The following is a 25,648-nucleotide window of genomic DNA, read 5'->3' on the forward strand; positions in this document are numbered from 1 at the left end:
TCTTTATTTTTTGACAGAAACAGGCTTGTAGCAGAATCAATCAAAATTGAAACAGAATAATAATAATAGAGGTGGGGATTGACAGTGAGAGTGAGCAACCGTAATAAGCTTGATTCTAGAGTCTTAATCACGTTTAGATCAAATAGTGTTACACTTAGTTACGTGATAATTTGATTCTAAACTTGATTCATGCTGAGTACCAGTATTCTTTATCTATTCATATCCAACCATAAATTATAATTTTTTTAAATTGTTTTTTATACGTTTCCTTCTCTTTCATATAAAAAACATTTTTTTAGAAATAAGTAAATAAATATACTATTTTTTGTAGGGTTGATCTTCATATTAATTTGGATGGAGAAAAAAAATATTTAAGAAAATAAAACATATACGCAGGATTTGTATTTTTTTTGTCCTGGTATGATTTGAAGGTGAGTCTTTTGTAAATTTTGCATTAACAGTTATTATAAGGCATCTTAAAAAAGCTTATGGAAAAAAGAAAACTACAAAACTGATTATAAGATATTTTCATAAGTTTTCGAACCTAAACAATCAACTCAAGCATATGTCAACAACTTCCTCAAAACTGATTATAAGATATTTTCATAAGTTTTCTTAAACATTAAAATTTGTTTTGATAAATTTTCTATTAACACCAATAAAAGAAGAAAAACAATACAATTCTTTTTATAAACTAAAATGATCTTGTACATAAATTAAGAAATCAACTTCTTGTAAAGTTAATACGAACAAAAAATTAACTCTTATTCTATCTTATTTCTTTAAATGTTAATACGAAAGAAATTTTTTAAGATTAGCTAATTATCTTCATAGAGTAGTCAGAAAGATGTGAATAGTTGATTCGTTCCACACCATTCACTCTAACTAAATAAACTTTTAATGTGTGAATATTTTTAAGAAAAAAAAAAAACATCTTTAGAATTAAAAGTAAATAAAATGGTATGAGACTTTTTTAGTTAAAAATAGCATTTTGTGGATAGTTGAAGATATGAGAAGCAAATTGAAGGGTTGTATCTCTTAGGGTTGTGTTGTGTGGTCCATGGCATCAAAATAATGGAAGTTTGATCCTTTGGGCTGAAAAGGAAACCCACTAGAATTGTTTATGAGCGTTGTAGTCTTTTTGAAATTAGTGTCCTTTTATCTACTTTAGTCTAGTGATTATGCACATTCTCATTCTGGTAGGATAGAGAAATAACATTTCCCACTCTCACCTGTCTCTCTCACCCTTACCCTCTCATCTTTTCTTTCTCCACTCTCACCATTTTTTTCATTATCAACTTCCACATAAATATCATTCCTTCCCTACTTAGTTATACTCTCTTCTAATACAAAAAATCTTCCATTATTTATAAAATTATTAATGCATCATTTTTTATATTTCGTGGATTATAATTGATATAATAATATATTGTTATAAAAGAAGTTTTTTCACTAATGTTTGTTTGATGTGTCATTATTTAAAATCTTTTGAATTTGATATTAACAATAGAGTTTCTTTTATTTGAGTATTAAATATTTCCTTATAATAAATTTATATGAGCATAAACAATTACACTTTGAGTTAAGAGACCAAGTTTAATTAATGGGTAAAAATATCATGTTTAAGCAAATCACGGTTTAGATGGACCATTTGAATTGTTTAAAAATAATATTATTGATATGTTTTCGAAAATATATTTGAAAACTTGTTTGATTATGCGATTGGGACTTATTTATTTGATATTTTCACTCAAACAATAAAGTTGAAAATAATTTTTAATTTTGTTCATGTGAAATTTTTTTCACTTGAACAAAAATAACACTATAACTTATTTCAGTTTATACTCAATTTTTGCTTAAACAAAATATTTTTCTCAAGGCAAAAAAAAAAACTATTCTTATTTTCTTCTTATCTCTTCAACTCATTGAATATTATGTTTTCATATATGCAAAAATAAATATTACTTTTTTATGTTTAATTTATTTTTTATTTTATTTGAAAGAGTTATATTGTATTAGGATGTTTATTAAAATTGATAGAACTTGTATGAATTAGAGGTAATACATATGGGATGATGTCTGAATCATTATTTGAGTAGTTCGTCATGTATTGACAATTGTGTTGTAAAAGAAATCTTTTAATTTCATTAAATTAATAATCTAAGTTACGTAGATTAAAATATCATGTGATGAATTTATTACGATTTCATGATTCATATAAATTTATGTTTTAGATTGAATCATATATTAAGGCATTTAATATGAGTTTTTGAAAGATGTGAGTTGATATTCTACATATTGAATGTCCTGATAAATAAAATCCATATATGATCTTTATAATTTTTATATATTAATGTTAATGAAATTCAATTATTTTTTGTCATCTAATTATTGTCTTCTTTATACATATTTTTGTAAATTAAAAATTATTCCAATAATCTATCCTTACATTGTTTTAATTTTGTAAACTACCATAATTGTACTATGCGTCCAAACATAAGTACATGTATAAGACAAAAGTCTCTAAAAGCAAACAAAGATTATTTTTATTTCATTTCTCTTTGTGCACATATTTGTATCTATATATTATTATGTTATGTTGTATTGATATAAAGTTTGTATAAGGCTTTGATAAATTTGTAGTAAAATTTATAGTATAGTTGATAATTTAGTTTTTATAGTATTTCAAAATAAGTTGAAAGAGATTGAAAAAGAAATGTGTATATCCACAAATTACGTTCTCCATTTGAATTTGCTAAATTATAATGATTAAATGTTTATCTCGTTTCATGACTTTCAAAATGTATTGCATAATGTAAATGTTTAAGCCAACCGTATCTACACATGGTATATGCATAGCATTCAATGAACAAAATGTGGTCTTATTCAATGATGAAACTAAGAGTATACAGTGTATTTATATTATATAAACTAAAAATACATAAATTTGAAAATAGGCAATTGATAAAGAAGGTAATGTAGTTGATGTATAGTTATTGAAAAGTGGATGTGGCAGTGACAATAGAATAAAAGTTGGGTTGGAATTAGGCACCGAAACAACTAATCATCCGTTTCCATCCTCATTTATAAATACAACTCACCAATTTATATCTTTCTTATATATCACAAATGGGTCCACAAAATTAGCTTACTTTACTAATCTTTCTTAATAATAATTATTATTTTTGTAAGTTATTACTACCATTGTCTAAGTTTAGTGTTGGGAAGTATTAAAAGAATACACACAAAAAGGTTAGATAATAAAATCAAATTCACATACTAATCTCCTCTTGCATCTACATTTTTATGTTTATTCACATTTACTTCATGGTCTCAACCAATAAATTTCACTTAACAGTAATAAGCAAGCTCAAAAAAATATATCTAATTTATTTATTTTCTTAAAAATAAAATATATAGTCATGTCTTATCTATTATTAGGAATGACAACGGGTCGGGTCGGGTATGAATAATGTCTATCCGTAACCTGACCAACAAAAAAAAATTCACCCACTATCCGATCCGTATATAAAGAGTATTAAAATATTCGTTATCTGCTAGTTGCAAGTAGTAAATATCTACGAATATCGACTATTTGTGAACATAAATTTTTTTTGTCATCCCTACTCATTGTCTAAGTATAGATTTATTAGCATTTATTGATGACGTAGATTTTTTAATACTCTTATTCAATAATAAATCATTTACTTTTGGAGTAAATTATTGGTTTTTGTTATAATTATTTTAAAAGTTACATCTAAAGTTATTAAATTTATTCAAATTTTGAGAGTAACATTATATCAACTTAAATTACATTTTTTTTCTTAAATAGTACTCAGTATTTTTTTTACTTGACTTATATTTTATAAATTCATAAGCTAAAACACCGCCTTTATTGGGTGAAAAAGATTAAAATTATTTATTAAAACTAATGTAAATTAAGGATGATAACGAGTCATGAGTTTGATTATTTCTTTCTTGCAATTCTCATAATAAAAATTTATTCTTATTATAAAATTCAATCACAGGTAGAAGAAACGAATAATACAGTGAGAATAGAATAGTACGAAATGAGTGAAAAAAATTTGGATTGTGAAGAAATGAATAGAAAACGCTTTATTATATATCTCAATTATGTTCTCTTTTTTTTAACAAATTTTTTTTATACGGTGTTTACCAATTTGGATTAACATGATGAATCTCATTATTAAAAAAAATAATTAAATCAATTTAAATCCATTATAATAATATATTTTAAATCATATTTGGTGAAATAATATTGTAACTGAATTAGTTATCTTATTTTTAACCATATTTTATCTAGATAATAATTAAATCATATTTTAAATCACTATATCTTATCTTTAATCTATATAATAATTAATTTTTATTAAACATATCTTCTATCTTTTATATATTAATATTGATTTTTTCAGAATCATCAAAATTACTTTATATAATTTTTGTATTTCAACATGTATCTCCAAGCATAGTAAAATTTGAAGATATAACTGAGTGGAAGAAATTGAGAGTTTTGAGAAAAGGTTCTCCTACGCTTTACACAATAATAAAATTTGAAAGTTTTGTACAATGTTATTATTATAAATGCATTTTTGGGAGGTTATTTAACTTATAACCTTTTCATGGAATATGCCTTTCATGGTTCTTTAGGCAATTTAATAAAGATATAGTTATTATCTGACAAGGAAGTGATAGTCTACACTCACATGTTTCTCAAAGGACTTTCTTACATGCAAAAAAAGAGAATTGTTCATCGTGATCTTAAACCAGATAACATCCTCCTCTTTCCTTCATCGGATCGTCATACAAAATAGATTTTTGATTTTGGATTGTCCAAGACTAGCGAAGAGGCAAATACTGATTTAGGAGAGATCAAGTTCAGAGGACACCCTATTACATGTCACGGGAATCAGTTAGAGGTTTTAAGGAAACACCTTTAGATATATGGCCTCTAGGATGCATTGTTATTCAGATGAGCACTAGACTTCGAGAATGGTGGAACATTGAAACCACAGACCAATTATTGTGCAAGCTTGCATTTTCTGAAGAAGCGCCAAAGATACCAGATAAACTTAGTTACGATTATAAGAATTTTTTGAGAAAATGTTTGATGAATAATCCTCAACAAAGATGGACGGCTAAAATATTTCTGAATCATCCTTTTATTCAAAAGAAATACTCAACATCATCGGTTATGTATAATCGTTATGATACTAATGATTGTAAAATTTGTGTTTCATCTATATTCTTATTAGAGAATAAGTATTTAATGTTAATGTCTATACTAGTTTATTTATTGTTCCAACTATTAATTAAATATATATTTTATAAAAGAATCACAATAAAAAAACATTATATTATAAAGTATTCAATATAAAAACATTACACATCCTTTATTTCAATGTAAAATATAAAAAAAAAATTATTATCTAGAAATCATGTAATAGGAAAATAATATTTTCAAGCAAAATCACATCTACAAATAAAAATTAAAATAAAATATCAACATAAATTTAAATAAAAGTATTATTATTCAACATATAATTTATTACAAAAAAAAGTTCTAATTAATAAGCTAAAGCACCACCTTTATTTGGAAAAAACTACTATACAAGTTTTCTAGCAAAAATTGTAAATCATTAAATAATAAACCTTGTGCAATTTTTCTAACAAAATTGCAAACCTTCTCAAATAATTTTTTTGAAAAAAATTGCAACCTTTTAATGACACAACTATTCAAGTTTCCTATACACTTAAGACTTATTGAGCTATGATGATGATTTTAAAACAAGTATTCTTTTGTTAGTGACTCCTTCCTATTACTCATTGGATAAATATCAAATAATTATAAAAAAGAGTAAAATTGATTAAATGTGTATTTTATAAACAGGCTAGGAAAATAAGGAGAGAAAAAAATTAATGTTTATTAAATTATCTAATAAAGTAAACATATTAATTCAAAGGTTTAATTAGTCTATTGGTCTTATTTTTGTGAAAAAGTTTTAACTTGGTTTTTGTTTTGTTTTTTAATGTCAATTAGGTTTCAAAATTTGTTAATTTGCTTTAATAAAGTCTTTTTCGTTAATACCATTAAAATCATTAATGACTGCATGATTAAGTATGAATTAGTGACAAAGTGGAATTTTCTATCATGGAATTTTGCTTTAATCAGTGTCCTTTCTTCTTCCATCAACCATCAGAGCACCTTCATCCTCACATTTTTCATCATCTTCTTTCCATCCTTCATTCCAACATAGAAAACTCCTTCTCATGCATAAACAACATTCCATCCTCCTTTCATTTTTGCCATCACGTTACTCACTCATCATACCATCTAAGGTTTGCTTTTTCTTTGTCATAAGGAAATACAATAATCTCAATTCTCACCCTCTCACACCACCATTATCTGAGTCCTCTTTGATCTTCATACCTACTAGAAAAGCACACATCTTTAATGCAGGGCGTATAACTCAATCCTTTAATCATGTGTTACGACGACCCTGACACGACGATGACAATGGCTAGTTGGTGGATATGCGATAATAGGTCTTTAAGGAAATAGAGAATGGAGGAGGGGTGGGTGAAAAGGAAGGAAAAATAATTTGGGTGAAAAGAAGAAGGAGGATTAAAGGTTATACGAGAATTTTGCACTAGTACAAAATTGGGTTTTAATGTCACCTCATAGATGTCAGATTAGAAAACACTCAACGTAAATTATTGATCAGTGACATTTTCGTAAATAAGTGTGCATATAGATGTCAGTTCGGAGGGGCACCGACTATAACATACTAGACGTCAAGGCCCCTCCTAACTGACGTCTATATGTCTGACAGATAGGTGAAAAGTCATTTCTTTCCGCCATATAGACGTCGTTTAGGAGGGGCACTGACGTCTATAATATTACAGACGTTGGTGCCCCCCTAACCAACGTCTATATGTCTGTTAGTAGGTGAAAAGTCATTTCTTTCCGCCATCTAGACGTCAGATCCTGCCATACTGACGTCTATATGCGATTATAGACGTCGAGGCTCCCTACATCCGACGTCTATATGTACCATGAATATTAATTTTTAAATCAAATTGACGTCTCATTAATGAGAGTCCCAACGTATATTCGACAATAGACGTCAGTCGGTAGGGAAACCGACGTTTGATATTCTTTTAAATAAGACATTACAAACCAGCAGTTACATGAACTTCATTGTCTTCCTTCGTGTTTTCTCTCCACGACATTGCATTTCCAGGTGCGTTTGATCTCTTTTGAACCGTTTAATCTTACGTTCACTCCGATCAAAGTAATCTTTGATGTATTATCTTTCGTTTAAACTGATTAAAATGAGTTTTTGTTGTGTTTTGATGTAGTTTTTCTTGTGTCTTTGGATAGCGTAGTGCACCTTCTCCCTTTGCTAGCTTCCTCGTAAGAAAAGCTTGTGTCTTTTGGATCTCTTATGGCATTTCAACCTAAAGCCGAACCTGGGTCCTTGCCTAGTTTCCATGTCACCGTATTATTTTTCTTTGGCGGTTGGGATGGAACTAGGCAACGACCCAGGTTCTGTTTTGGGTTGAAATGCCATGAGAGATGCAAAAGACGCAATTTTTTCTTACGAAGAAGCTAGTAATGGAAGGGGTGCTACAACGCTACCCAAAGACACGAGCAAAATTGCATTAAAATACAATGAATACCCAATAGGCGTCGGTTAATGCCATATCCAACGTCTATTGTACCCTTAGACGTCGTTTTGTGCCATGTCTGGCATCTTTATAGTACCCTTAGACGTTAGTTAATTGCATGGACCAACGTCTGTATAGACGTTCGACATGGAACTTAACCGACGTCTATAACGATGTTGGACCTGTAGAGTCTGACGTCCTAATGTCACCCATATAGATGTCGGTTCTGGATATGACGTTAAAAGTCCAAAATAACATACGTCTAAAGCTTTTTTGCACTAGTGTTGAGAGAGAGAAAACATGGGAGAGTAAGAAGTACTATCTATATGTGGGAGGAGATCAAAGGAATTCCACTTAGAAAATAATAATGTGTTATGTGTGCATGAGGTGCCAAATAAGCATGTGTAATCATATAGATATTAATGATTTTAACTATGTTAAAAAAAAATGAAGTATTCTTACAAATTTTGGGACAAAATTGAAAAACAAAGTTAGTAGGGACAAATTTGAACATTTTAACTTGAGAACAAACGATTAATTAAATCTATTTCAAGAAAAAAAATATAAGGATGAAAACAAATATATAAGTAAATAAAAAAAAATGAACATATTCATCTTGGTCCAATCCGTTCAGACTATATTTACGGTGACAAATTAATTTATCATTCCTAATAAAAATATAAACAAAGATATCTCTATATTTAATTTTTATTATAATAAAGTATAATGAGTTGAATAAATTTTTATACAATTATTATAAACAAAAAGTAATTACTAAAATGTAAATAATATACTTAAATCCGCATCCAATACTAAAATAAGTAAATAATATTATAACAATATCTTAATAAGTAATAATGATCACAAATTTAAGGATAAAATTGTAAGAAAATGTGTTTATGAAAAGATAGTTAAAAAATTGATAATCTTTATCGACCATTGACATATTGTGATGAAAATGTATAGATTTTTAAAAGAAAGGCCCAGGTATTGAATGAGAAAGTAATAGATTAAAAATGTGTAGTTGTAGAGTTTAGAAAGGTGAAAAGGAAAAGAACATTAAAGAAAGAGAGAACAAAATACAAATATTACAAGTGACAAAGCGTAGATGAATGTCATAAATTTATATAGAAAACTGTTTTGTTCTTTGTGTTTTTTATTTTAATTTTTTGGAGTGTAATGGCTAATGTTCTTGCGTCAATGTCGGAGTCCTGAAGTCCAAAAGGTCAAATGAAAAAAAAAGGTTATAACCCTATAAACGAGGGTATAACCTATGGAAAGAGGGTAGAGAGAGATATGATTTTACATTACCCTAAGAAGGTAGACCACGAGAATGTAACGTGATAGAGGAGCACATCACATCACCTAAGCTGCCAAGGTCCCCTTCTACTTTAGTCTCTTTCCTCATCCTTCTCTTCTATCTTTTTCTCAAAATCTATCTTTCTACTGCCACTTTTTAATCCTTATCATTTCTGTAAAACTTTCAAGCCCACTATTTATAGCCCTCCTTGTGTATCACTTTGTTTGCCCCTTTTCAAACTTGTGGCTGCTATAATTGTTGCAGTAAGCCACCTTCTATTCCTGTTATCCTCTTTAGAGATGGGAAACTGTCAAGCAGTTGACACTGCAACTTTAGTCATACAACAACCCAATGGGAAAGTCGAAAGGTTCTATTGGCCTGTTACTGCTAGTGAAGTCATGAAGACCAACCCTGATCACTATGTTGCTCTTCTTATCTCCACCACATTGTGCACATCCAAGGACAATCAAAATTGCCAAATTAAGATTGAAAACAACAACCCCAACACCACCAACCCTGTTCGTCTCACCCGCATCAAGCTTCTCAAGCCAACAGATACCCTTATGCTTGGCCAAGTTTATAGACTAATCTCAGCTCAAGGTTTCTTTCAACTTTCTGCTTTAGTTTTTCGTTTCACCCTTTGCTTTTTTAACTCTTTTCTGTTGTTATTTCCCCTTAAATTGTTCCAATTTTGAATCTTTATGTGCCGTTTCTCTCAGAGGTTATGAAGGGTCTTTGGGCAAAGAAACAAGCAAAGCTGAAGAGAAACTTGCCAGAATCAGCACAAAAGCCAAATCTGACCAAAGAAAGGACAGACAAATCAGCTAGAAGGTCTGAGCCGGAGGACAACCTGGTAAATCTCAATCAAAGTTTGGATTTTACTGTTTCTACTTTCTTGCTTGTTTATGATTGTCAAAATTAATCTTTAAAACAGGTTCCTGGTGTAGTATTTGTGTTTATAGACAACCAGTTTTTCGTTAAGCAACATTATATAATGTGTTTGTAAGAAGGTCTGGCTATGCAAACTGATTGAGATGTATTTCTACTAAGGCTTTCCAAGTTCGTTTGGGAGCTTGATACTACATGGTATCATTTTGCTTACCCGTTTATGCTCTAGTGACTTGTATAGAATTAAGAAAACTTACAATAAGAAAGGAAATATTAGATTTGTTAAATTGAATTGCAAGGAATTATAATAGTGGATTTTATTGAAGAAAGGAAAGAGAGAGATTTGTTTAAAGCTAATATGTAGTTGGTGGTTTCAGCTATGTGATTCTTAATTTTTAATTATGATTTTCAGGAAACGAAAGGTGAAAGACAAGGGTCAAGGACAGCATCAAGTAATAATGCTTCTGGTGCCACAGCTAAGTCAAGAACATGGCAACCCTCTTTACAAAGCATCTCAGAGGCAACCAGCTGATCTGTGTTTTCAATCTTTCCCACATGTGATGTGAGGGACAGAGGAGCATTGAGCGACACTCAAACCACCAAAAACAGATTAATCAATCCTTCTCCATCATTGCTTAGATCTGTGGAAATTAAATTAAATTAAATATAGTACATTCCGGGAACCCAGAGAAAACTCAGAGATCATAAAATTCCCTTCGGTTCACCAACTGCCTTCATGCATAATAATTCTGTATAGTAAACGTTGACATATTGAACATCAATTAATGTATTCAGATCTTACTTTCTGGTGAAAACACCCTTCAACATCATAACTTCCCTGCTTTTCTTCTGTATCTTTTATTTTATATATATATGGCTCATAATACATCAGCATCAGACAGATAATTACCGAAAAAAAAGTAATATGTTTGTCAGCACCGTCACACAAGGCTTAAAGCAAACCATGGTTGCAAAAGAAATGCTTCAAGGCTTAAGGGTAACTGCGAGAACATGAACAGGTTCTGTGATCAGCTATTGGCTGATCTCTTATCTTCTCTTCTTAATTTCAAGAAAAGAACAAGTTCGCCACCAGAATGTTATAAAATACTTAAGAACAATGTTTCAAGCATATCATTCACACACAAAAAAGAACATTTTAAGAATTTTGATGTACGGTTGCTGTTACTATTTTTATTTTTTTTCAGTTGAAGCCTAAACGTAATTGTAATATTGAATAAACCATGCACCAAAAACCTACACGAGGCATGTAGCAAAAGGAAAAATAGAGGGTAGTTTTTTTATGAAATAAATAGATAAGATTTGAACAGTATTAATGTATGAAGGAATAATTATGAGATGGGGTAAGAGCTTGGTTGTCTTGAAGCATCCACTTGTGTAATTTAAAAATGAAGAAGAGGCCTTAATGAGTATGAAGAAAGTAGTCGTAAGATAAAGAATGTGTGGAGTAGAAATGAAAAGTAAAAGGATTGAGGAGAAGGAAGATGTGACACAACACAAGGTTTACTTTAAAACATTTGCAATAGATGTTCCTGTGCAGTTGATGACTTTAGACATGCATGACACCCCAGGGATATTTTTTGTTGCATTAGAAGCAGAACATTTTAATTTTCTTATGGCCCATTGCATTATTCGTCTCTATACTTTCTCTCTGTCTATTGCTGGTAAAGCAAAAGAGCCTTTATTTTGCTTTGTCTTTTTTAATTGTTTGCTTTCCCTTACTTAAAGATTTTGCATCAACAAGGATTAAAAAACGAAGAAAGAAAAACTATAGAATAGGACAATTGCAACCAGCTCACCACTCGTGCACTTCCTACGCATGAAATTTAGTTGCACTGCACGAGGGGTCTAAAGATTCCATCATCGACTACATAGAATTCCTTCCACACGGCCCACCAATATTTGGCTTCTTTAACTTTTCTTTCCAAAGTGCTTTCCTTCTGTTTAAAAAATCCATAACATCAGCTACTGCATTCTTTCTTTCCTGCTTTTTCTTTGTCTGTTTTTTTTTTTCCACTTTATTTACCTTCTGTATGATGAACAATCATGGAGGATACGCATAGATATTCGAGCAAAACTTTCCTTTTCTCTTTCAGATTGCAGCTATACGTGTTTTCTAGGGATGTTTGAACACATACATAGATTTCTATATGATAATATTGTTTGCTTTGCATCAAGTTCTTAGGAAATTGTTTTTGATATTATTCTAAAAGGTCTAATAGAGTCATCTTATACATCTATAAACACATGTTCATCTTCTATATATATAAATTCATGTTTATCTCTTATTATTTTATTGATGTAGAACTTTGTCTGTATCCAATGTTTTAATCATTAATTTGTATTATCTTTTGGTTTAAATCTTTTTTTGGTCCCTAAGTTAAATTCTGATGTCAAGTTTAGTCTCCACTTTTAAAAACGTCAATCTTTAGTTCCTATGATATGAAAAATATATCAAATCAGTCCTCATGACAGCACTTAATGAACAATAAATCACAAGTTTTCATACGTAGGTATTTAATATTTTGTGATTTGTTAACGGAAGGTATTATGAACAACAAACCACTTGTGATTTATTAACGAATAAGACGATCTGATACATTTTTTATATCATAGGGACTAAAGGTTGACATTTTTAAAAACGGTCACTAAACTGAACATGAGAACTTAACTTAGGGAAAAAAGGGTTTAAACCTTATCTTTTTCACACCACAGTTTCACAAGAATACTAGCTAGAGATGCATGTATGTGATACACATACCTGGAAAAGAGGAAGTGGATGTCTATTTTGTCTTTTTTTTTCTTGTGTGTTGATTTTCAAATTATAGTTTCAAAGTGATTGGTTTTTTTCACATAGAGGGTCTTATCGAGGAAGGATGTTAAATAAATCATTCTTATTTCACGATTTGTTATTATCTTTAATTCAAAATTTTAAGATAATAAATTTATAAGTCTTTCATATTATATAACATTTAATTTTGTTTTTTTATTAATTGAAGTGAGATTTTAATTCATACTTAAATTATTCAATAATTTTTTAAAAGTGAATCCATTTTATATAATATATTTCTCTTTAGGTGTTCGTTAAACTTTGTTTATACTCATCTGGTTTTAACGACATTGTTGTGTTATCCCAAACCATCAACTCTAATATCAATTATGAGTTTTTTCATATATTGATAGAAATTCTTAAGATATTATATATATGACATGAGTATTATATATGTGTGATGAGTTTTAACAAATATTTTGAGGTCACTTATTTAAGTTAAAATCTTAAGAAACAATATATTCATAAGTATTTAATTTTATATAATATTTAACATTGTCTTTTTCTAACGTAGGACTTTGAGTGGTATTTGAATTATTTTCATGACATAGAGACGTTGATCTTTAATGGAAGCAAAATCAACCAAACATTCCTTTGACTGAAAGTGAGCATACGTACATAAAGTAACCAATTGTGGTTGAACAGAAGAAACAAATAGCTATTAAAAACCGCCTTCAAAGTTTGACTGATAATGTGTGATTTGTAGATTTTTCTCTCTCTCTCTCTCTCTCCAAGTGAGATGCAAAAGTTATAGGTTTTAAGTTAGCTTGCATGCAATTCATTGTCAAATCATTTTCCAGGCTGCACAAAATGATTGAATAAATGAGAAAAGTGTTTATAATCTTTGTCTTGGAAACAAATCCCTCATACACAGGGCAACTAGAGTGGTTGCGGATTTCTCGGCCATGGACATGTTTACAGCTCGTGCACACTCAGCCTATATGTGAGTTGTACAAGTATTCAAACCTGGACATCTCAGAAGAACTAAATTTGACTCTACAACACACACAAATATGTTTAAGACAAAGAGATATGTTAATTTTTGACACCCTTTTCACAAAGGATTGTATGTTACTTTGTTGTCCGTTGGTTTTCAATTATATGTCTAAAAATATAAATTATTCAAAGGAAAATGATATTTTGACACCAATTTTTGACATCATTTTGACATTGCACACGTGTCAAAATGTGATTGGACGATTTCAAATTAAAAAAATAAACTTTGATTTTTCTCTTCCAAATATACTCCTCCCTTAACTTTTTTAATTTGAAATCGTCCAATCACATTTTGACACGTGTGCAGTGTCAAAATAATGTCAAAAAATGGTGTTAAAATGTCATTTTTCTTATTCAAATTCATTTTGTCTTACTTAAATGGAGAGGAATCTTTTAAATTAGGAGAGAGTACTTTTTTTGTATCTTATAAAAGAGAAAAAAAAAATCAGTTGATATATTCATTAAGTCGTTTAAATAAAATTATAACTTTTCTTCGTTTACGTTAAATCGGACTGAAAATTCGAAAATAAATTTAAGGGATATGATTTTTCATGTTGACGATTAGATAATTAATTAGACCTATGTGATTAGATAAATCAATATCACATTATTACTCAATTTTAAGTTTTATTTTTGTATTTGAAAATATCATATTTTAATATGTTGACTAGTTGTGGGCTTTGATTTAACCTTTTTGTATCCATATTTGAATTTAGAAAGACTTAATTCATTAGCTTGAATTAGTGAATTTTTAATTTTCACATTAAAGATATTGATGTTCTATTCTTATAATTTATTTTACATTGCTGATACTTCTTGCAGATTCTTACAACTTTGACAGATTTATTACCGCGACGTAGTATGCTATTTTATATGTTGATGTGTTGTTATTTTTCATAAACTTTTTTAAAAGAAGTTTTATATATGTTAAAAAAATAAAATAAAATAAACATTTTCAGAAGTTAAAAAAATTAATTTGTGGATGAGTTAATAGAAAAATATTTAGATTATTCTTAATTTACAAATTCTCTTAAAAAAATATTATGAATAAATTTATTGAAGTATATATTCACCGTATATGCACCAAGGGGCCAACAATAGGAATTTAATTGAAGTGATTGAACAAAGTATACATGAATTCCTTCTGAAGTGAAAATGACAAAAATAATCCAAAAGAAGTTTAAAGTTGTGGTTACAAGCTTGGCACTCAAGTATTATAACAAATAATGAAAGAAATAGAAGTTGATATTAGAAAGTGGGTTTAAGGCCACCCAATTTCTATGATCAAGCACGAGATGACTATATCTTGACGTGAAGGAGGTGTGTTGGAAGTTTCACATCAACTAGAAATAAGACCAATTTATAGTATATAAGTGAGCTACAAAACCTCACCTTACAAGCCGATTTTGTGGAGTTGAGTTAGGCTTAAAACTCAACTTCTAACGGTTGATGACAGCTAAGAAGAGTGATGAGGTGGAGTTGCAGTACCATTAGTTGGATGTTGTGTGGTGTTTTGAGTGGTGAGTTGGAGATTTTCATGCTTCACTAATTGACTGAAGTTACCCTTTTGCTTGAAGAGCTGAGTATGGTGATGTCTGCAATAGAGAAGATGTTCATGGGCAACATAATTTGATGGGCTAATTACACAACCACCATGGGTGCATCTGAAACAAGACTTGTGGTAAGATTTCCCATCAACAGCCACCTGAAGAAACAACTGCTATCAGTAAAAAAAGACATGATCTAATTTGGTTTAAGGTAGTTAAGTTTTTCATTATGCTGTTTATGGTCACTCTTTTTCTGGGGTATATTTTGGGATACCAAGTGCCCAGACCTATGAATGTGTGCATTTGACTTTCATCCAATTATAAACAAATATCTTAAATTTTTTTATTTTATCTTCTCTAGTATTATATGTTTTATTTGAATCTAGTGTCTCCTATTTTTTGTATTTCAGTTTTAAAAAAATATGCATTTTATTATTTAGATGTTTTAAAATTATAGCATTTATATTTTTATATGGATGATGATGATTGATTATTTTTATATACCAGAGTGTGAGATGCGTTGTTCGCTGTTATTTCTGGCTCTTTCAACTCATTTCTTTTCCCTTTTTAAACAAATACTGCTATGCTGTTAAATATTGGAAAATTATATTTATGTTTCTAGTGGTACTTCCACGTTTAATAATATTAAGCTAATGATTTTTCCAAAGTGAATTTGGTTTTAAAATAAGCACTAAGAACTTATCTACTGCTAATTTAATTTAAAGCCTGTTATGATATTAATCTTTTCAAATTTAAGTGCATAGATTCTGAATTGCTCATTTCTACTAAAGACAATTGTTTTAGAGAAATATTTATCAATGGGAAGATCTCAAGATCACTAACAATATTATATACCTTTTCAATTGGGTACACTGTTTTCTTGCAAACAACACACTTTTCCTGAGTTCCAGAAAACAATCTTGAAACCTTGTTGTTTTGGACCTGTAGATTTCCCAGAGACAATTAATTTTTTTATTTTTCTGTAATCCTATAGATAGAAAGATTTTTGTGTGTGTGTGTGTATTAAGAATGTGTAAAAACCTGATCAGCAGATCTTTCAACTCTAGCAATTCTTGGAATACCTTCAAATATGAATATAACAGTCAGATGAAAAGAGAACAGAATAACTTGAAAAGAGTGTATATTGTTAGAACTAAAAGAAGTACTTGATTTTAAGAAATAATAACTGCATATATGACATGAATTCACCTTCAAAACTTTTGTCCAAGCTTCCAGTCATCTTAAACAGTTGATCAAAATGGGGCTTACAGTATAGGACACCCTCAAAGGAACAATAGTTACCCAGCTGCAGGGATGCACAATAAAAAGAAGATTCTATTTTATATTCTGTGGGTAAAAAGTATTTTATAGTTGTGAGCTAATTAATGTTTGAGAGAAACAATGATAAATAAGAAAAATATTGCTGAAAAAACAATATATAAATTTTTATTTCAAGTGTTGCATATGTGAAGTAAAAACAAAGCTTTCAAACAGATAATATGGGATAGAAAGTTGTCACATGATTCTAAAACTTTATCCACTGATCAAGTAAGTGTCTGATGAAACAGGCTTACAGATTCAAAGTTGAAAAAGAAAAACTAAAATTTGATGAGTGAGTTGGACACTCAGACGTGAATTAAGTAACGTGCATCCAAATCTCAAACATCGAGAAGAAGATAGCTGTTAGATAAATGGTATGCTTTCAGAATCGAAATATGAATTCTTAAATTACTGTTAGTAGAATAAAATAAAGATACAAAAAGGATCTAAGATTAGGTTCTTTGCAATTAAATGCTTACCAGATACGATCAGAACTATTCATGAAAGGTACAAAAAGTTTATCAGATAAAGGAAAAATGCAACCTCACACAGTAATTGTATTCTACCAGTCATCCACGTCAATTTGTTTAAATTTCATGAAATTGTGAAAATTGGGATTTTCTTCCTCATGCCTAAAGATGGAAATGACATCTGAAGAAGAGTGTTGAGCACTCTTTGAAAGATATGAAGTAGAAATAGGAACTAATTAATCTGAACTTAGCGTCAACAGGAATATCCTTTTATTCTACACTTTACCATATGGATTCGCCACATGGATTCACCTTGGCCTCTTCTCTATTCAGGACATTCTCCTTATTCAGATAGAAAAACAGATAATATATCTTAATCTGTTATTCACACTGGACCATTTTCTCTAAGGTACAATAGATATCATCAATTCTGGTCTATTTCCAACCCTCAATTCTATGATTACAGTGCTCCTTTTTCCTATATCTCATTCAAGTCACATTGTATGATTGTTACTGGAAACAGAACAGATTTTTCTAGCAGATACTCTTTGGCTATGTGTCCTCATAAAAGAAGAAAAGCTACACTTTCCAAGCATTAAATCATAAATATCATCATCAATCCACAAGAAGAGAAAAAAAGAATCATTCGACCAATCTAAGAGTGAAAGCTCAAATGCAGCTTTGATCAAATTCAGAGCAAAGAAAATCTAAAAGCATGATCCTATGTTTGGTCTCACCTTGAGGGTGCCCTTGCAGTGGTGGCATCTGAAACACGATTTATGGTACACCTTGTTGTCAGCAGTAAGCTGTTCCACCCAATACACTTTCTTTTCGCAAGCTGTGCACTTCTGGGTGGTGCCTGCAAATGATGCCATCTCAAATGGTGATTTAGAATTTCAGTTGGAGAATTGAATAGAGGGTGAATACTTTCTTTCTTGTATTATTTTTTTCAAAATTATGGGATGGGAAAATTTACAAATAGGTGGTGATCATGTTCAATTGTCCATTGGTCTAATATTTAAGAGTTGAACAAAAGACAAATAAAAACAAAGTTAGCTGTATTCATAATGGCCAGTATGATGATTTGATTTGGGGCTACCTGATGACGGCTTTGGGCCACCAATGGCACTGGCAGAGCCTCTGCTGAAATGACCATTCTACCATCAACCAAGACAGATAACCATGTACATGTCATCTAATGTTATTCAGGTGTATTCACATTTTCATCTGCTGCAAGAGACCTTACGTGTTTTTCCCTCTCTTTTCTGCATTAGAATTACCTTCCAAACTTATCAACCAATCATAAAACTTTTATTTTCAAAATTACCATGTGACATTTTTAAATATTACTTTAGATGTTATTCAATTATTATAGTAATTTTTAATTAACATTTGTTCTACCCGGTTGAATCTTGAAGTAGTACTTTGATCAATTTGGTCTAGTTTCAAAAACATCACGTAAAAGTCATATGAAATCGCAAATGATTTTCTTAAATCTAACCTATGATAAACTCTAAGAATTGGAGTGAACTATTTCAGTAAGAAGGGCATTTATAAAAAATTCCGTTGACCAATGACCATGTCTTGTTAATTTCTAAAAAATAATATGTAAAAAAAAATGCGTGGCCGAAATATCTGACTTTAATTTTATTATTAAGTAAAAAGGTGTGGTTGATGAACAATTCAAGAATTGAAAGCAAAACATTAGTGGCCCATCATTTTTGAATAACTTTTTTCCTAGTTTTATTTCAAAAACAAAATATTTAACTTTAAAACTTTATTTGAGAGCCAGGTACGATCATGATCTAGATATGCTTTATTTTGAATCACTTATGAATTTATTTGAGAGGCTCGTACTATCATTATCAAGATAAAAGAATAGTAGACAAAATCCATAGAATGCAATACTCAGCAGCTTAAACTTCAACGAATACTTCAAAAGTTAATAAAAGTTGAATTGCGATAAACATCCTGAAATTGAAGGTTCCAAAATGTTTAAATATATGATACATGATTTCATATACAGAACAGACACTGAGAATATTCTTTTTTTGTTAATGGAAGACTAAATTATTGCAAGCATATATTCTCGTACTTGTTCAAACTCATTGTTGTGACTTTAATGATGTTGACAAATTGTGAAAACTGTACTGACTGCGAAGCTAAGGCATTTGGCGTTAATGTGTATAGAGAAATAGAACCGCTTTAAAAAAAATACAAGTCATTACATCAACTTATGTAAAAATCTTATATTTATATTTTACATGGGATATAATTATAAAGAAACCCACAGAAAAGAAATCAACTTTCATACACGTATTGTTGTTAGCTCAGAACTTCATTCAATACTTCTATTTCATTTTTAAAGTTCCAACATTGATAGCAAGTAAAGGTCTAAATTCTTTTTTATCGTTGATGTCCATAATTACACACAGCGAAAGAAGAAAATATAATAAGCCTACTTAAATATATTAAGAAAAGTTACGTTGTAATACATATATATATATATATATATATATATATATATATATATATATATATATATATATATATATATATATATATATATATATATATATATATAAGTATAAATTCGAATATTAAAAAAATAAATTCAAATGGAAAAACAGAGAGCACATTAGACTAGCTGATCAATTTTTTTTAAATATATATATTTACGTATTTCTGTTTTTCATGCTTTTTAAATTAGATTTAATTAGTTTAAATTCATATGGTGTTAATTAATTATTGAGTAATATATATTTCTAGGCTAATATTAAAAAAAACTTAATACCTTGAGAATATAAAAGTTTTTAGTTTATAATTTATATTTTTTTATAATTTAAAACAATTTTACCAATCTTTTTATTATAATTGGTGTTAAATAAGCAATAACTGTTTCTCTACATTAAAATTCGTTTATATTAACTTTAAAATGCACCTAGAGAAAGATTCTTGTGAATTATTTTTTGTTAAAACATGGTCTTTGGTTCAATAAGATATATAACTTATAAATTTCCTGTATTGAATTACTACTTTTAAAAAAATTCATACTCCTATATATATTACTGAAGAAAAAAAAAACTTTTTGCTTAGATATAATGTCATGAACCAACTCACAGTACATATTTTAATTCAAGATTGCTTTATATTTAGAGATTTTATCATAAATAAGAAGATCGGTTTCTGCGTGTTTGGATCTGCATCTAAAAGCAAGTGAAGCTTCTGTGTGAACATTTTTACTGTCCTGTATATTGAACATCGAGCAGATATCTTAAAAAGTTTTAATGGTGAACCAACATTTTCTAGGGAAAAAAACTGATTTTATTAGACAACATGGTTACAAAAATATGATCCAGAATAAAGAGAACTGGATCTTGAAATTACTAAGCATCTGCCAACAACCAGAAATCCTCTCCTGACCGTAAAATACAAGTATTTACAAAATTAATAACAAAAGGGTAGAGCAATTCTATGACATCTGGCAAGCTTTAAGAACAAATGCACAGATGTATTTACATCTAAGAGAAACCATAACTTTTTCTCTTTAAAAGGGGCGGAATAATTTTTTGGCGCATTTATGAGCGCAATGTACATTAGTAACTGAATTTTCATATTCTTCACAACCTTACCTGTATTTGGTTTCCTCGTTTCCTAACCATGAACCACTTTAGGACGTTGCATACCTTTCTCCATCTCCTCTGCGCACCACCATTGGCCGTAGAACGTGCGAGCATGAAGCTATCAACAGCACTCTGTAAATCTGCCTCAACGTGAGACTGAAGATCGGTATCAAAAAATTGCAGATGATCTTCCTCACTAAAGGCATGAGCCATTGAATCAGTGTCACAGATCAATGAGTTCGAGACTTGGACTGGAAAACTGAGGCCCATGTTGTCGAAACTAGGCAAGCAATAGTCATCCAAGCTACTAGTTCCACCAACAGAATAAATGGATGACATGATATCCGGAGAAGAGGCATTTGTTTGGGGGTAATTGAATCCTCCAGTCTTTTGGGGACCCAAAAGCTTGTTGGCACTTGATCCCTCGGTCTTGGGAGAGCTTGGGGAGTGAAGTACATTAGATAAGTGTGAAGACCCATCCATGAGAGAATCTTCATCTTCAAAAGTAGTATATTTCTCCCCTTGTCTCAATGCATTAGAAACTGTGTTTTGAGCCTCAACCTGATGGTGGACAATCATATTGCCAATTATTAAAGAGAAATAAGAGAAGTAAAGAGTAAAGCAAGTAATAGGTGATGAGGGATAAATGCCTTTTCAGTTTCAGACAGCTTATCTACTGTGACATACTCGCATTCAGAAAGCAGTCCAGTCACTTGTCCCACAGCATTGAAGACCACACCATGTTGTTGAGAATTAGGAGGGAAGTACACGTGCCTAGTTGTATCAAGTACACAAGTTCGAGCATGCTCCACAGTTACTTCCCACATCTTTGCAGACATCCCAGTGCCCAGTATCTGCACATTTCCAACCAATGAATTTATTCATTTGCCCAAGTGAATCCAAGTACTTGACTATTTTAAGAAATTATTAGAATGTTTACCATCCAGAACTTTGGTTAATCAAAGGAGTGGTTTACTTTTATAAGAGGATGAGAATAAGACCTTATATGTTTTATAAAATGATTCTCCCATAGAGCCTAATCAAGCTAGTGACAAGAACAAAATGGGATGTCCTCATCAATTTACCTTGGAGGTTTCTGATTTGATGATTACAAAGCTATTCTAAATGCCTTGACAGTTAACATAACTGGTGAAAACTAAACAGTGCCAATGAATGTTATTGCCAAAACCCTTCAAATGGCAATCTATAAAAGCAATTTGAAAGTTAAAAAAAAAAAATACACTTTAAATTATTACACTGCGCAGCTTTGCTGGATCCAGATTGAGAAGCGTGAGAAACTCTCTAACAGTAAGGATTTTTTCCCGACTCAAACGTTTGTGGAAAGCTCCATCCTTGCCTATCTTTTCCAATCTCCAAACTTCATCAGACATACTAGGAGGATGGTGCTTCTTATACACTGCAGCCAAAAATCAGATATTCAAACTAAGTTTAAATTCCACTCTTGCTTTGACAAGTGGCTTGAAATGCCCAAATATGTTCTATTATATATATTTACTGTAATCAAGGGATTCGGTTTTTTTAGACTTTCAATTCATTTCCAAAATAGAAATATAGAATGCAGATTAATAATTGATTTTACACCAAAAGGAAAATCATGGAAATATCAGATTAAAAAATCAGGACCAGTAAACGGCATGTGTCCTGGTTTTTTTTACTATACTCTCCCCATAAAAAGATGTTAAGTAAACCTATCACGACATTATGTCAATTGCATTCATTTTCGTGTTGTTCAATGTTTCTTTTTGTTCCATATCATAAACATCTCAGCCTTCTAGAGTTCAAAATTAGTGTAAAAGGTAAATTTTGATAGCATCTGCAAACATTAGATCTTGATACGTCTAAACAGATATAAATACTCACATTCTCCCCTGTGATCTCTGACAATAAATGATTCTGTCTTTGCTTCTCTTATTCTAACACCATCAAAGTTGTCCACAACTCTTGCCCCAAGCCTGAACCTGCGGCTCCTTGTCCAGCTTGAATTATCTGTATACGAAATTTCACCCACCATACCAACACCATCTTTAAGATATAAAATTACATCTCCTGTAAGAAGGGGCTTTTTCCCTTCCCTCTCTCTCACAATATTGCTTTTGAACTCTTCGGGCATCCAAATATCACTTTCTTCTTCAAAATCACCCTCAAGAACTACAATTTCTACCTTAGCCATCGATTCAGGTCCTGTACAGACAACCTCACCAGTTAGGCCATCAACTAAACTTATTCTTAGGTTAGAACCATCTTCTCCTTCAATCCGACCTCCAGTAAAGACAGGCAGAGAAATGCTGTTTTCAAACTGCAGCTGCAAATTTCTTAATTCAGTAGTATGCAATTCCTTTCCACAGGTCCTGAAAACAAGTAAAAAGGATGTCTAAGAATGAATTTCAGTCAAGCTAAACAATTTCAAATCATTCAGTTATAGCATATTTTTCCAGTCCATTCCTTTAGCTCAATACCACGTCCAGGTTATGGGAATTTATATAATCAGCAGGAGATTATTTCTTACTGTTTCATGCAGGTTAAATGTCTCTTTAGGGCTGCTTCAACTTCTTCCTTAACCTGTAATGAGACCACATATTTGATTGGTGTCTGACATCAACTATCAGTAAAAGTGGAACTAACATTTATAGTATCAAAATCTAAGCACGCTACCTCAGATGAGAGAGAGAGAGAGAGAGAGAGAGAGAGAGAGAGAATTAACATAGGATTTCCCTTAAAAAAAACACATCCAATTGTTCAATATTAATGTCCTAGAAAGGGAATTCTGTTTTGCTGCATTACTGGACTTAACACTCATTGCCCAATATGAACAGTACTTCATCTTGTTGGTTCATTTATCTCACAAATATCACAAATATAACAAGCAGGGTGCAGGGTCAAATTATGGAATAAATAACCTAAAAGAAGGAGTATTTTGTTTGTGTAAATCAGTATATATGCTTTCAAGATACAGGAAAAATAATGGAAGCATAAAATTCAGCTTTTGTAAGTCATCCACATGATCGTCCCAGTCAAAGACCAAAAAGATAGGTTGACATCTAAGGAGATAAGTGCACCAGCACAAATCCAACCAGGTAAAGTTCTTCAGGTGTTTACTTTCCCTTCGCGTTTCCAGGTTTTCATTTTATTTATAGATTAAGTCTAGGAAACTAGGTGAGTAGCTTAATTTTATCAAATTAAATATTTCCAAACTTGTTTCAGTACATCAAAGTTATTTAAGTCCAAGGACAGGTTTTAAAACAAGTCAAATCAAAGTAGGTCTAAACTGTATCTTTGGTTTGTGAGTCTTCTGTGACAATCCTCAAAATTCAATAGTCATTGCATTCGGTATCAGACCATTTTATAGGGAAAAAGGTTTGGTTAGAAAGCAGTCTGAAGTTTTCGACAATGGGGAATGGTGGCACCTGGTGTTGGGCCAACAAGGTGAATGCAACACAAGTTATCTGCAGCCTGCAAAGCATGGTGGTACTCACAAGCAATACTTTAATTGTCTGATTAAATGAATTCAATTATTCCAAGAAGCACAATCATGTCCACATACCATCAAGAAACGGTCAAGAATAATAAACAGATCATATCTTCATGAAACAGCATAAACAGAAAAGAACATTGAAAATCAGAAACATAAATAAATGTAAGTGATCCATAATGTTATGACAGGTAAAATTCTTACCACTTTACGAACCAATGGCTCAAGAATTGGCTCCAGCAAGTGCCCGAGTGATTGTAATCTCATCACGTCACGCACCACACTACACATTATTCATTACAAGCAAAGTCAAAAATAAAAACTTCACAGTTTCGTTAATAAATCAAACTTAATGTGTTTGATTTGCCATTTCCATTCGCTATTGAGATAACTCCCATTTTTATTCAACATATCAGCACATAAATTGAAGTGTACATTTGAGGTTAAACAGTCAACAAGAGGGTAGAGTTTGCATTACATTTAAACAAACACGTGCAAGTCCCTGATCCCATGCGAGCATTTAGACAGGCACACCCAGAACAAAATTGAACCTAAAGAAGGCACATTCAGCGGGAATTGAAAAACCCAATTGGGGAGTTTCCAAGTGGGACACGAACCTGGAGAAAGGAGGCGGCTTCCGCCGCTTGTCGTCTGGAGTCTTGCCATCATCTGGGCGGCGCTTGAGCGACATGGGTGAGGGAATAAAGAAAAGATGGGTATGCGACGGTGTTGTTGGGTATTAAAATCGAGCACCATACGGGGACAGGCAGCTATAAAGAAGAAGAAAGGGAGGAGAAAGTTACATATATAGTGTGTGGATACGACAGGGAAGAGAAGGAGGAAACAATAAAGGACAAGAAAAACAACGGTAAGGTCCAAAAAAAAAATGATAAAAGGGGGTAGAGAGTGCTGCGTGCGTTCTTCTTCTCTCTTTCTGGTAGTTCGACTTTTTAGTACTTTGGTGTCATGTTTCTAACCATTGTCCGAGTTTGTTTGCGTCTGGGATGCTTCTCTGCCTTCAACTTTTCTCGTCATCTACTGCCACCTTTGGATTTTGATTGTGCAAACAGCGACAACGCCACCATCACTGTGTGATGATTGAGTTGAGTCATGGTAAGGGAAGAGAGAAACGGCTAAGTTAAAGTGGGTGAAAGAAGAAGATCTTAGGCCAAGGTAGAATGAGTGGGTCCATTATAAGCGCGTTCTACGACTTGGTAAAACTGGCCCCACAGTAGCTCCATATACATATCTCCAACGCGCTTCTCGTGAGTGAGTGAAGTATATCTGATATACATATCCCCTTATAAGTTTAGGAGCAACCTCTCTTATCCTTCCTTACCTTGCCATAAATTAAACTATCCTTTCATCAATAGGGCATCAAAAAAATCCAAACTTTGTCACTCTCTCATTCTTCTCTCTGCAATTATAGATGATGATGATAGTGTAATTGTGGTATTAACCCCTTTCATATGAT

At 31.1% G+C, this 25,648-nt stretch overlaps 3 protein-coding genes across 9 annotated transcripts; 1 reads left to right on the top strand and 2 right to left on the bottom strand.

Moving 5' to 3' along the window:
- Nucleotides 1-9,005: 9,005 nt before the first annotated feature.
- On the top strand, nt 9,006-10,734 carry LOC106767042. The gene is made up of 3 exons (XM_014651859.2): nt 9,006-9,592; nt 9,712-9,845; nt 10,293-10,734. Exons 1-3 carry the CDS (start codon nt 9,292-9,294, stop codon nt 10,410-10,412), a joined length of 555 nt encoding a protein of 184 aa, XP_014507345.1. The 5' UTR covers nt 9,006-9,291; the 3' UTR covers nt 10,413-10,734.
- A 4,067-nt stretch (nt 10,735-14,801) lies between these two features.
- On the bottom strand, nt 14,802-18,081 carry LOC106767375 (LIM domain-containing protein WLIM1). 2 transcript variants are annotated; one of them, XM_014652252.2, is made up of 5 exons: nt 17,799-18,081; nt 16,481-16,577; nt 16,313-16,353; nt 16,127-16,213; nt 14,802-15,429 (listed from the first exon to the last, which is right to left on the bottom strand). In XM_014652252.2, the coding sequence occupies exons 1-5, from the start codon at nt 17,934-17,936 to the stop codon at nt 15,181-15,183; spliced, it is 612 nt and encodes a 203-aa protein (XP_014507738.1). In that variant the 5' UTR covers nt 17,937-18,081; the 3' UTR covers nt 14,802-15,180. The 2 variants fall into 2 exon arrangements, with proteins under 2 accessions (XP_014507738.1, XP_022638542.1); XM_022782821.1 differs by lacking the exon at nt 16,127-16,213.
- A 2,283-nt stretch (nt 18,082-20,364) lies between these two features.
- On the bottom strand, nt 20,365-25,435 carry LOC106768820 (calmodulin-binding protein 60 A). Of its 6 annotated transcripts, none has more exons than XM_022783541.1 (8): nt 25,152-25,434; nt 24,792-24,944; nt 24,379-24,457; nt 23,212-23,264; nt 22,566-23,053; nt 21,941-22,101; nt 21,335-21,538; nt 20,365-21,245 (listed from the first exon to the last, which is right to left on the bottom strand). In XM_022783541.1, the coding sequence occupies exons 2-8, from the start codon at nt 24,863-24,865 to the stop codon at nt 20,682-20,684; spliced, it is 1,623 nt and encodes a 540-aa protein (XP_022639262.1). In that variant the 5' UTR covers nt 24,866-24,944; nt 25,152-25,434; the 3' UTR covers nt 20,365-20,681. The 6 variants fall into 6 exon arrangements, with proteins under 6 accessions (XP_022639262.1, XP_014509654.1, XP_022639263.1 ...); XM_014654168.2 differs by having other exon boundaries at nt 25,042-25,434; XM_022783542.1 differs by having other exon boundaries at nt 22,566-22,886; nt 22,965-23,053; nt 24,792-25,434.
- Between the last annotated feature and the right edge of the window lie 213 nt (nt 25,436-25,648).

Source organism: Vigna radiata, chromosome 7 (genome assembly GCF_000741045.1).
Source record: "Vigna radiata var. radiata cultivar VC1973A chromosome 7, Vradiata_ver6, whole genome shotgun sequence".
NCBI lineage: Eukaryota > Viridiplantae > Streptophyta > Magnoliopsida > Fabales > Fabaceae > Vigna > Vigna radiata.

Excerpts from the sequence above, each read along its gene's own strand:
- LOC106767042 (XM_014651859.2), top strand. The coding sequence starts at position 9,292 with ATGGGAAACTGTCAAGCAGTTGACACTGCAACTTTAGTCATACAACAA. Across the intron at positions 9,593-9,711 it reads TAGACTAATCTCAGCTCAAG|AGGTTATGAAGGGTCTTTGG; the intron begins GTTTCTTTCAAC and ends CGTTTCTCTCAG. Across the intron at positions 9,846-10,292 it reads CTGAGCCGGAGGACAACCTG|GAAACGAAAGGTGAAAGACA; the intron begins GTAAATCTCAAT and ends TATGATTTTCAG.
- LOC106767375 (XM_014652252.2), bottom strand. The coding sequence starts at position 17,936 with ATGGCATCATTTGCAGGCACCACCCAGAAGTGCACAGCTTGCGAAAAG. Across the intron at positions 16,578-17,798 it reads ACTGCAAGGGCACCCTCAAG|CTGGGTAACTATTGTTCCTT; the intron begins GTGAGACCAAAC and ends GCATCCCTGCAG. Across the intron at positions 16,214-16,312 it reads TTGAAAGATCTGCTGATCAG|GTCCAAAACAACAAGGTTTC; the intron begins GTTTTTACACAT and ends GGAAATCTACAG.
- LOC106768820 (XM_022783541.1), bottom strand. The coding sequence starts at position 24,865 with ATGTCGCTCAAGCGCCGCCCAGATGATGGCAAGACTCCAGACGACAAG. Across the intron at positions 24,458-24,791 it reads AAGCCGCCTCCTTTCTCCAG|TGTGGTGCGTGACGTGATGA; the intron begins GTTCGTGTCCCA and ends AATAATGTGTAG. Across the intron at positions 21,246-21,334 it reads AGCTGTCTGAAACTGAAAAG|GTTGAGGCTCAAAACACAGT; the intron begins GCATTTATCCCT and ends GTCCACCATCAG.